The 12242-nt window shown below is 41.0% G+C and overlaps 1 protein-coding gene across 2 annotated transcripts in view; it reads left to right on the top strand.

The window, feature by feature from the left end:
- Positions 1–12242, top strand: part of SPTLC1 (serine palmitoyltransferase long chain base subunit 1) — a 100364-nt gene that overhangs the window by 83031 nt on the left and 5091 nt on the right. For both annotated transcript variants that reach the window (XM_031014541.3, XM_031014543.3), the window contains exons 10-13: positions 890–985; positions 1336–1432; positions 2551–2605; positions 10100–10217. In XM_031014541.3, the coding sequence (XP_030870401.2) occupies positions 890–985; positions 1336–1432; positions 2551–2605; positions 10100–10217 (366 nt within the window). The remainder of the gene's footprint in view (positions 1–889; positions 986–1335; positions 1433–2550; positions 2606–10099; positions 10218–12242) is intronic.

The raw sequence follows: 12242 nt of genomic DNA, 5'->3' as shown, positions 1-12242 counted from the left end.
AGGGGATATAGGTGAAGCAAGGTTGTCCTTGAGTTGATAATGTTTGAATCTGGGTGATGGGGATTCTTTGTTCTGTTCTACTTTGTTCAGGCTTGAAATTTTTCATAATGAAAGGTTTGAAAATGCTTTTTAAAAAGGGCAGGAGTGCAGAGTTTCTCAAAACTCTGCTGGATCTATGAAACACTAAGGAAAACACTAGCTGTGTTCTGACAATCCATTAACATGGCCATCAGTAAGTAATAATTGAATGCCTACTGTGTGCCCAGAATGGAACTTGGTGCTGAGGGCTGGACCCAAAGATGAGGACCAAAGGAGTTCTGAGTGGTCAGAAAGATGTAGGACTCAAAGCCCATTAGGTCATTAGAGCACATTAGGTTCTTCTGCTGTCCAGTTGGTCAAAGATTCCATTGCCATGACATTTGGATAAATTGACTTATGAAATGCTGAGAGGCAAACTGAATACAAGAATAAAGTGCTCAAAACTTCAATAGACTTTTTATTTATCTCAGTGCATCCCATGAGGAAGGCCAGCTAGACCACTGTTTTAGCGAGGAAATAGTCTTATTTTGTACCTGTGACTACTTTTAATATCGAACAGCTTTGGATTTTATTTTCTTATAATTTATTTGTCTTTGCTATGAGTTAATTTGTCATGTATAATGAAATGGTAAAAATGTATAAAATGAGACAGTTTCAGAGATGGGCCATGAAACTACAGTTCATTCAGCGATAGATGTTATATGGTTTATTTTTTATTTTCATGTAGATAGGTAGTTTGAATCCAGATATTAACAGACAGTTTAATGCTGTTAAATTTTGTCTCTAGGCTTGAAGTTGGCCTTTTTTTCTTTAAACTGTGGAATAACTGTCACTCCTCCTTTTCCGGCAGATTGATGATATTGATCTTATCAGTGCCAACATGGAGAATGCACTTGCTTCTATTGGAGGTTTCTGCTGTGGCAGGTCTTTTGTAATTGACCATCAGGTGGGTTCTTTTTAAAAACAGGAGCTAAAACTGAAACTAGTTTCTCCATTGGTCACCTCAAAATATAACTTCGAAATACGAAATTTTACTTAGTTTATCACACAATTTTTATTTAAATGTCAGTTTTTAAAGAATCACTCAAAATATTTCTATTTAGAAATGATCTCTCATTTAACAAAAAGTCTTGTTTCTGTTACACGTATAATGTTTATTTATGGCTGGATCTTACCCCCCTCACCACATGTACACACTGTTCAGTAGTTGTTCTAGAGAATCTGGTGCCTTTCAAATGCTTACCTAGAAAGGACAGAGAATGTGTATATGTCTTCAACTCATTTGTTTCTTCTCAGCGACTTTCCGGCCAGGGATACTGCTTTTCAGCTTCGTTACCTCCCCTGTTAGCTGCTGCAGCAATTGAGGCCCTCAACATCATGGAAGAGAATCCAGGTATAACCCTTTAAAAACCCAAGGAATCAAAGAGATTTCAGGTTACGTTAGTTGTGTTACTGGTTTACTTACTGGAGAAATTATTTGACAGACAAAACTGGTTTGCAGTTACATTATATGGCATTCATAGGAAGAATGGCAGTGAAGAAGCTATTCCTTCCCCAAGGACTTGGGGTCAGAGCTTTTCTCCTGTGCTTGGGGCCAGAGCCAGAGCCAAAGCAAGGCTAGCTCAGATAGTGGGTGGAGATGCTGGGAGGAGGAGGGGCTCTCAGCCAGTTCTGGGCCTAAACGTTCCATTGGTGTAAATAAGCCAGTCTTTATTTGGTTAATAGTTTTTTGAGAAATCAGCTGAAGCATGCTGCTTTTTTATCTGTGCAATTTTATAAATATTGTGAGTTTTCACCTTTAGCCTTTGAATCATCAGTTGGTACTGAGGCCAAGCCGGGTTTACCAGCAAAGAACTTACTCAGTGGGAAAAATAAAAAGTCTACTAAGAATTTAAAATGTGGCCTTTGGCTATGACAGTGCCACCTTTGCAAAGCTTAAAACGGAAAGGGAGCAGCAGGCCCTACCCGGTACAGTATTTCTGAATCTTCATCACTGATACTAATTCAGAGAACCAGAAAATGTGTGTCTCTGTGCTCATTCATATGCTTGCTTCTCAGATGGCCTGGCACGCCTACCTTATGATCAGATACTTTAGTTTTGGGATTTTCCTTGAATAAAAAAGGAAAATATCAAGAAAAGATTGTAAAAATTACTTTACTATAGTTGATTTTTTACCAAATTGTTTAGGATAAAGAAATAAGCAATAAATTTGTACCCTTTGATTCTTAGCCAGATTAGGATCTTGATGAGAACAAGAGGCATTGATTGCTCTTGAAAGCATCATTCCAGGTTTGTTGAAAGTGGGATACTGAGGTGCGAAGGGGCCGGTTAGCACGCACCAGAGACAAAGCTTGGGCCTTCAGGGGAGTATGGGTTCTTGGCTCTGTTAGTATGTAGAAGGATTTGTAGCATTTTAAATTGATGAACTTGATCTGGGTCTTCAAAAATATTTTTAGGTTAGTACTATCATACGTTGCAAATAGACTCTCAAATGTATTTTTTTCATCTAGGTATTTTTGCAGTGTTGAAGGAAAAGTGCGGACAAATTCATAAAGCTTTACAAGGGTGAGTTTTATATATCTTCAACCAACATAAAGTTTATCTGCACCACACTTAACAACTAATGGAAAGTTTTAAATTTCTAGGCTTGGGTCAGTTTGACCAGGTTGCAGCTAAGAAACCAAAAACTTAGTTCACTCACATTGGTTTATTTGTGTAAAACCAGATCATCTGTTTTAAAGAATCGTGACTTTGTTTTTCTGAAAATGAAACAAACTCATTAATAAAATATTACAGCAGTACAGAAGATAGAAAGATGAAAATAACAACCCAACATCTTACCACCAGACATAACCAGGGTAAACACTAAAGCATCTCTCCATGTCTGCACACACAGGGATGCCATTATATATTATGTAATTAGATGACTGGGTTCATACCATCTGTGTTACTTTTTAATAAATTACTAAGTTTTAACACAAGAAAAAGAAACAAGTGAAATTTTATCAGTGTTTTTTTTTTTTTAAACTACACAAGAGTCACTCTTTAAGATTCCTCTGTAGTTAAAAAAAAAAAAAAAAGATCGAGGTTGGTGATATCTCCAGGCACATTTCTGGTCTTATAGAAAGTGATTTCACATTGCCCGAGGTCTTTCTTTTTGCCTTTCCTAAGGTTAAACATGCTTTCTTGTCATGAAAGTCCTATCTGTGTTCCAGATATGGAAACTGGAGACTTAACTGAAAGAAAAGGACAATTGATAAATGAGTACATCACAGCTGTTCCAGATAAAGAAGGGGCAGAGACAGTTAAAGTTCTGGGTGTGTCTGTGTGATAGTAACAGCAGTTCTTGCATGATTTATGGTAGAGAGATATATTTGTATTGGTTCCAGTTCCATTGGTTTGTAAAATATTAATATGCCAACACAGCCTAGCATATTGGAGTCACTGGAAATTCATGAGCGCTAGCCTTACATGCCCTTCACTCTATGGTGTTAACCTGCCTTTTTCTAAGTCTAATCTCCACTTACCCCAGCTGTATCACACTTTTTCTTTCCAAAATTCCTAATCCTCTGTCTTCACTCCCCTCACTTTTAGCTAACAGCCTGGCCTTATGCTGTCACTTGGGACTCTGTCATATTTCCTGACAAATCTACACACCTGTGGGTATCTGAACCAGTCTTCCCTCCTGTAGGTCAATAAATGTTGCTCCAACTACCACAGGCCCTTTTTTTAAGGACTGAGTGCCTTTGCTTGTCCCTGCTACTTTGTCATCAGCCTGTCCCCTTTCTTGTGTTATTTGATTAGCAGTCACATCCACTTTAAATTCCTCTTGCCTGTCACCTGACGTTTCCCTCTGCAACTCCCCATGTCTTTGCTCCTCTCAGTGGCTATCATCTCCACGTCTTCACTTACACTGGCAGCTCTGAGACCTGGCTTCTGCTACTGCCCTTTGCCTGGACTGTTTTTGTGGAGGTCTCCACTGACTGCTGAATCCAGTGGACCATCTTCAGAGCTCATCTTCTTGATGTCCCCATAGTTTTCAGCACAGGTGACCACTCTTTCCTTCTTTGGACTCTGCTACACTGCACGCCTGGATTTCCTTTTACATCTTTGAATGGCTCCATCTCGGTCTCCTCTGAAGGCTTTCTTTCAACACCTTGCTCTTCAAGGCTTTGTCTGTGCTTCTCTTTTCTTCTCATTACCTTCTTGAAGAATTGCCTTCTCCCACACCTGGAGCTCCACATCGTTTCATGACACCTGTATATAGACAGCTCCCAGCTTCGTATCGCCACCCTGGACCACTGCAGCTGCAGGTCTCACACCCAGTTGCCTACTCAGTATCCACAGTTGGAAGACTCCATGGCACCTCACAGTAAACACGCATTCACAAGGGTCACAGGGGCAAGCCGTGCTGGTATCTAGATGGTTACAGAGAACAGTAAACAAAATAGCAAAGAGGCCAATGTGACAGGAGGGAAGGAGTGGGAAATCTGGTGGAAGATGAGGGCTGGGTCATGGGCCGTCCACACACAGGGACTTGTGAGCCGTGATGAGGGCATTGGCACACAGAGGAAGCCCTGGCATGGTTTTGAGCAAAAAAGTGAAACAGCCTCTCTGATACCCTAGCAAAATTGCTTTTGCATGGTGTGAAAAAATACATTGAACAGCAGTAAGAACAGAAGCAGGGAGACCAGTTAGGAGATTGACGCAGGTGAAAGGTGATAGTGACTCTGACCATGTTGGGAGCCATGACGTGCGAAGTGTCTGGATTCTGGGTATCTTCTGAAGGGAGAGCACACTGGATCTAGCAGAAGTTCATATGCAGGGTGAGTGAGAAAGAGAAGACTCCAGGTAGAGCTTAGGGGGTTTGGTCAGAGTAAATAGGTAGAGTTGCTAATGAGTGAGAGGGACAGAACTGTGGAGAAATACCTTCTGGGTAAGGTCAGCAGTGGTTATGTTAAGCCCAAAGTGCCCATCAGACATGGAGTGCAGAGCAGCAGCTGGATATATAAGTCTGAAGTGTGAGGGAGAGTACTGAGCTAGAGATAAATGTTTGAGTCTTGGGGTATGGATATTATATGAAGCATTTCAGTGTGAAGAGGTCAGAAACTAGCGAAGACTAGTCCAAGAAAGAGTGGCCAGTGAGGAAGAGGCAGGCTGGAAGAGGTAGGCTGGAAGAGCCTAGAGTCCTGGAAACCAGGGAAGAAATTGCTTATGTAGGAGGTCAGCCTGTGACATGCCACTGCTGACAGGCCAGATCAGATAACAGAACACTGATCCTTTGACTTCGTCACGTAGAGGTATTATGACTTGGTGAGTAGTTTCAGGGGAGTGTGGGGTAAAATGCCTGCTTGAAGGAGGTTCCAGACAGGTGGACACGGCCTAGATGACTGTTTTGAGGAGTTTTTCTCTGAAGAGGAACTAAGAAACAAGATGGTGGCTGGAGAAAGAAATTGGTCAAGAGAAGAATATTTCAGTTTAAGATTACTGAGATCAATTTCTGAATAACATCTGGCTAAGTATAAAACATCCTTTCTCCTACTGGTTGGCAGTACTGTATCATATACCAGGTTCCCATTTGTACCTAGATCTGTTTTTAAACTGTCTCTTCCATTCCATTGGTATATTTGCTCATTCATCAGACTCTTTTGATTTTGTCTGTTTTTATCACTGTTTTGGAATACAGGTTTATCACTAGTGTCTGTTTTTATCGCTGTTTTGGAATACGGGTTTCTCCAAAATTATTGCTAGAATCTTAATTGGAACTGCATTAAATTTTCTGATGAATGTGGAGGGAAATGTCATCCATGAACATGAGCTCTCTATTTAAATCTCCCTTTGTGTCCTTTAATGGTGTTCCTATAAAGCCCTTGTACCTTTATGGAACCTTTAAAGGGAATTTTCAGACATCCTATAGATTTTGTTGCTGTTATGAATGGGGTTGTCTTTTCTGTTATATTTTCTACTTGATTATTGCTGATTCATAAGAATATTATTATTTTCTCTAAACTGACCTTATATCCAGGAGTCTTTCTAAACTCTTAGTATTTCCAGTAGTTGTTTCATTCTGTTATGATGATGTGCATGGAAGTCCTGTTATCTGCAATAATGGTGTTCTCTCTTTCCTTCCTAATGCTTTTACATCTTAGTTCATTTTCTTATTTTATTGCTTTGGTCTGAGTCACTAATTTGTATTGAACAGTGGCAGTAATAGTAAACATTCCTTCCTTATTGCCAGTATAGAAGCACTTCTTCATTAAGTATAAAACATCATGCTATGGGTTTTGGTGAGTAGCTTTTATCGAATTATTCCTAGTTTTGTTTTGTTTTGTGGTTTTTTTAAGAAACAGGATTGTGCTATGTTGCCCAGGCTGGAGTGCAGTGGCTATTCACAGATATAGTCAACACACTATAGCCTCAAACTCCTGGACTCAAGCAATCCTCCTGCCTTCACCTCCCAACTAGTTGGGACTACAGGCACGTACCACTGCACCCGGCTAAATGATTCCTAAATTTGAAGGCCTTTTTTTAAAATCATAAATAGACGTTGAACTTTATCCATTTGTTTTTACATCTATTAAGGTAAATCATAAATTTGTCTTATGGCTGAATTACATTGAAATATTTTCTGATGTTAAACCATCCTTGCATTCTTGAGAAAACCGTTACTTCATTATAATATCTTTTTCTACACTGTTAGATTTATTTAGCTAATATTTAATTTGACTTTTTATATCTATGTTTATAATTTAAATGGATCTATAACCTTGTACCAACTTTACGTAACATAGGAGTCAGTGTTAGGGTAGCTTCGGTAGATGATCTGGCTATTTTCCACTCTTTCTGCTTCATGGAAGCGCTGAGTAAAACAAGGCTTGATTGTTTCTTCAGAAGTTGAGAGTAGGTCTCCCACTTTACGGCCATCTAGGCTTGGGGCCTTTGGTTTGGGAATAGTTGTTGATTATCTCTCATATATCTATATTATTTTAACTTTTTATTTATATAAATTTGGTTTTGTGTGTTTTCATCATAGTGTGTTTTCTTATTTTTATGCACTGTCTCATTGCACTGTGTTCTTACTCTTCTTCAGCTTCTTACATTTAGCTTTTGGTTTTATTTCGTATTTTCCAATAAATATATTAAAGATAAATATTTTCAAAGGCAGTATCTTCAATGTTTAGTTCTGAGTAATTTTTTTGTTCAATTTTTCTCTAATTTCTCACTTCTCTCATCTCTGAGATTGAGTTTGGGAAAGGAAGTCAACATCCTATGCTGGTTTGCCTCTGTTTTCATTGTAATAGAGATAGTTATTGGTGTCAGGTTCTCCCTATAGACTGTAAGCACACAGTGGAGACCGTGGCTACCTTGGTGATTGCTCTGTCCCTGGGAGCTAGCCCAGTGCTCGTTTATCCACTGGGATAAGATGATATGTTTGGCAAAGTCTTTTGTTAAAGAGTAGTATAATAGACTCTGAAACACAGCTTCGCTGAACTCAAGCTATAACTGTGTCCATTTGGTTTTAATTAAACTCATCTGACATTCAGCATCTAGGCAACCAGAGATAGGGCATTTTGTTTAATTCCTTCTCTCACTAGCATGTGAAATGAGACCATTTGATCAAAAAGCACAAGTTAGATTTGGACCTCAGGTGCCTTGTATTTCTTTTCTTTTTTTTTTTTTTTCTTTTGAGACAGAGTCTTGCTCTGTCACTCAGGCTGGAGCACAGTGGCACGATCTCAGCTCACTGCAACCTCCACCTCCCAGATTCAAGCGATTTTCCTGTCTCAGCCTCCTGAGTAGCTGGGATTACAGGCGTGTGCCACCACACCTGCCTAATTTTTGTATTTTTAATAGAGACGGGGTTTCACCACATTGGTCAGGCTGGTCTTGAACTCCTGACCTCGTGATCCCCCCATCCTTGGCATCCCAAAGTGCTGGGATTATAGGTGTGAGCCATCACGCCTTGTATTTCTTGAGGAAAATTGAGGCCATTTGATTCATATGAAATGCTACTTGGAAAGCAGTTTTTTTGTTGTTTTTTTTTGTTTTTTGCTTTTGTTTTTGTTTTTGTTTTGAGGCAGAGTCTTGCTTTTGTTGCCCAGGCTGGAGTGCAGTGGCATGATCTCAGCTCATTGCAACCTCTGCCTCCCGGGTTCAAGCGATTATACTACCTCAGCCTCCCGAGTAGCTGGGATTATAGGTGCCCACCACCACACCTGGCTAATTTTTATATTTTTAGTAGAGATGGGGTTTCACCATGTTGGCCAGGCTGGTCTCGAACTCCTGACCTCAGGTGATCTACCTGCCTTGGCCTCCCAAAGTGCTGGGATTACAGGTGTGAGCCACCACACCTGACTGAAAGCAATTTTTTAATACTGTGAGAATACATGACCTTTAAAAAAAAAAAAGATAACTTGATATATGCGTTTAACATGGTCAGAATTTACACAGGAAATGGGTTTTCAAAGTGTATTGCTTAGTTTCTATATTAGTAAAGAACTAATCTAGAAGATTCCCCCACATTCCACATGCCCAAGATTCCATGATTCAGACCTGTAGCCTGCTTTATTGAGAGATCTAGCATGATATATTTATATTTAAAGAAAGGAGACGCTAATTAATAATGTTCCAAGGGTGATTGGAAGGCCAGGTCAGATGAGTTTCCAGAATTCACATTATTGTAACACACAGTAGTCATTCTGTAAAGGCTTGTTGAGTCCTAAACTGGGAAGATGCCATTGTGCTACCTAGTACTTTTTATTGTCATTTCATTCTGAGGGAAAAACAAATCGTTTTAGGTGAAACAAACTAAATGAAAGGAATCTAAAATGTTTAGCTCAGTTTCAAATAGACATATATCACATTTGTGTCCCAGGAGGTAGGTCAAAAATCAAATAATATTTGTTGTTATAGGATAAAATAGACTTTAAATGAACCTGACTAGATAGTAGCCAAGATCGTGCCACTGCACTGCAGCCAGCCTGAGCGACAGAGCGAGATGCCATCTCAAAAATAATAATAGTAATATGACATAGCATCTCATGGCAGCTGTAGTAAAAATACAGGATTAAATTTAATTTAATTTAAAAATACAGGATTTGGCCCCTAAAGATCTATCTTTCTCCCTGAGAAGCTACAGATTTTTGTGCTGTTAATCCTAAGTAAAAAGAAAATAATTTTAATCCAAGTAAAATCTAAAACTTAACATGCAAATAAGGACGTTTTTCTATCTAAACATATTGCTGTTAGTCAAAATATAATGTATGTTTGGTATTTGTTGAGTTTTTCTTTGAGACAGAGTTTTGCTCTGTCACCCAAGCTGGAGTGTAGTGGCGCAATCTCAGCTCACTGCAACCTTGACCTCCTGAGTTCAAGCGATCCTCCCACCTGAGCTTCCCAACTAGCTGGGACTACAGGCGCAAGCCACCACACTCAGCCAATTTTTTGTTTTTTGTTTTTGTTTTTGTTTTATTTGTAGAGATGGGGTATAATGTTGTTAATGTCAGAAATCATCCCTGTAATTTATGAGAGACAAAAACTAAAGACATAGATAATAAGCAAGGAAGCATAACATAAACTGTAGTGAGTAGCTTGTGAAGGATCCAGACAGGATGAAAAATAGCAAATGATGGAGCAGAGCCTTCCCTAAAGTGGGTGATGAAGAAGGCCCCAGCAGCAGGCAGTGCTGGAGCTGGGCCCCGGCACATGCAGCCAACACAGGGAAGAACAAACATTGGGGGCGAGGGAGCACATGGCAAGGGAATGACAGGCCAAGGTGGGGCCCAGAGGGCCTGTAAGGAGGCACAGACTCACTGGTGGGAGGCTGGGGCCATGAGACCCGGTCCTGCCATCGCAGGCAGACTTTTTTAGATGAGGAAGCACTGGCCAGAGTGCCTCATTTCCCTTTCTTTGTTGGAATTGGAATGATGCTTCCCATCAGTTGCAAGCTTCTGTACGTTCACTGTGCCTTGACATTGTGGACTTCTAACATTATTTCTCCATGAGCGATCTTCGAGCCTGGAAGGGACTTACAGCTATGTGTGTGTTTCCCTTCTTCAGCATTTCTGGATTAAAAGTGGTGGGGGAGTCCCTTTCTCCAGCCTTTCACCTACAACTGGAAGAGAGCACTGGGTCTCGCGAGCAAGATGTCAGACTGCTTCAGGAAATTGTAGATCAAGTAAGTATCCGTTGACTTGAGGCAATCCCCCCACACCACTTCTACCCTTGCCCCAAGCAATTTTTTAATGTTAATTTTTAAGAAAAGTCTCTTTGCCCTGAGAGAGAAGAGGGTAGAAAGGAAGATGCTGGTGACCCGCTCTTGACATGGAATCCTAATCCTCCAGGTCCTTCCTAGCTTCTGGCCATGGTAACAGGCAGCAGGCCCTCCCATTGGGTCAATATGTGGCTCCCTCCAAAGATATTGTGTTTTGTACCACTTTGCATTTAAATATACTTGGCCTCTCCTCTGAAAAATTAGCCTTGCAGAAAACTCACTTGCTCACCATTTTACAAAGCCAGGCTTTCCTATGTGTAGTTGGGGGAGGCATTGTGTGTGGGCATCACACACATTCCTGGACGGCTGGCTGTCCCCACAGCACAGCTCAGGGACAGTCCACTCACAGTCACCCTGAAGTCAGGATGCTCTTGTAAATGGAAAGGAAGACCGCTTTTTATAACATGCCTAATTTGGGGAGATTTATTTAAATTTCTTTATCTTCCAAAAGTTATTTTACTAGTAATTGTCTAAGAAACACATCACCAGGGAAAACTGCTTGCCCCTTTTCATCCAGTAGCACTGCCCCTCCAGAGTGCTTCCTGCCCTGGGCACGCGGGTTTACAGTGGTTCAGAGCCAACAGAAGTTTCTTTAAAAGGGGGAGGAAGAGCAGTGGAATAACCTGGGCAGGAAGGACTCAGGAGGGGCAGTGGGATGCCACCCACCTCGCACCCCTCTTCCAAGTCCTGGGATGCTGGACATCTGCTTTCAGAAGAATCTGGACTTTTATGTGGGCTGCTGCTGCTGCTTTGAGAAGAATCTGACATATACCTAGTATGTATTTGAGAATGAAAATGGGGATGATTCTGCTTCCTTGTCCAGAGGCTGTAGCTATGAGCAATGCTACTAGGTTTCTGGGGTCATAATGGCAGCTACCACCTGTCATGTGCCTTTCCTAGGCCAGGCCCTGTCCTGAGCCTCATCTGCCTAGACAGCCTCTCAGGCAGGCTCTTCTAGGCCACATGGCTGTGCAGTATACAGACCGGGTGTGCAGGCAGCCTCTGCGGCCTAGCTTGCTTCAGCTGTCCTATGTCCCAAATGTTTGAGCCACGTAATCTGGAATAACAGATTTGTGGAGAACTTCATAAAATTTGTGGCCTTCTAGAGTCAATTACATTAAAAAATAAATAAAAAGCCCCAGGATCTGAGCTTCCTAAGGAAACATGTCAGATTATGAATGATCAGGCTGGAGCTACTTACCTTGTGAGGTGAGGAAATGCAGCTGATGTCCCCTCATGCACAACTCTGTGGACATGAAGACTCTCTAGACAGAGAAAAACATCCCACTGCCTGCTTTACTGCCTCATTGTTTGTATCGTAACATTCCTTAAATACAGACAAACACAAAACTAAGTATGACATCTTTGTGATTAGAGTTCTCATCCAAATGGAAAACTAAAATACATTTATACATTAAATACAAACTAAATGGACAAGCCAGTAAAATTCCCATTCATTTCGTTACCTTCATGAGGCAGGTGAATTTGTTTTTTTCAATGGACTTGCCCCAGCGGGACAGCTGAGAGCCGTGTTCACAGAGCAGGTTCATGAGCTGCATGCGCTGGTGTTGGGTCTGAGTGATGGCTCCACCTTTCTCACTGAGTCTCTTCTCGAACTGCATCAGGACAGTTGTCCACACATGCTTCATGTTGAGGGACAGTCGCCTCCTTCAGATGCCAGTGTATTCATTGCATAGTAAATCCACCTCTGTTCTCTTTTCATTAGATAGCAACAGCTAAAGTCTTACTACTGCTTTGTACCAAAGAGACGCAGAGGAGGACGTGCGAACGAAGCAACTCGGTGTTAAAATACCATGCTTACAGGAATTAGCCACGTAATGAAAGAGGAAACGAAAAGTCTGTGGACAGCTCACAGATCCCAAACTCCTGTCTGTGGGCCTGGTTTGATACTGGCTCTCTTAAGGAAAT

The sequence above is a fragment of the Gorilla gorilla genome, chromosome 13 (assembly GCF_029281585.2).
Source record: "Gorilla gorilla gorilla isolate KB3781 chromosome 13, NHGRI_mGorGor1-v2.1_pri, whole genome shotgun sequence".
Classification (NCBI taxonomy): Eukaryota; Metazoa; Chordata; class Mammalia; order Primates; family Hominidae; genus Gorilla; species Gorilla gorilla.
This window is presented reverse-complemented; position numbering and strand designations above follow the sequence as displayed.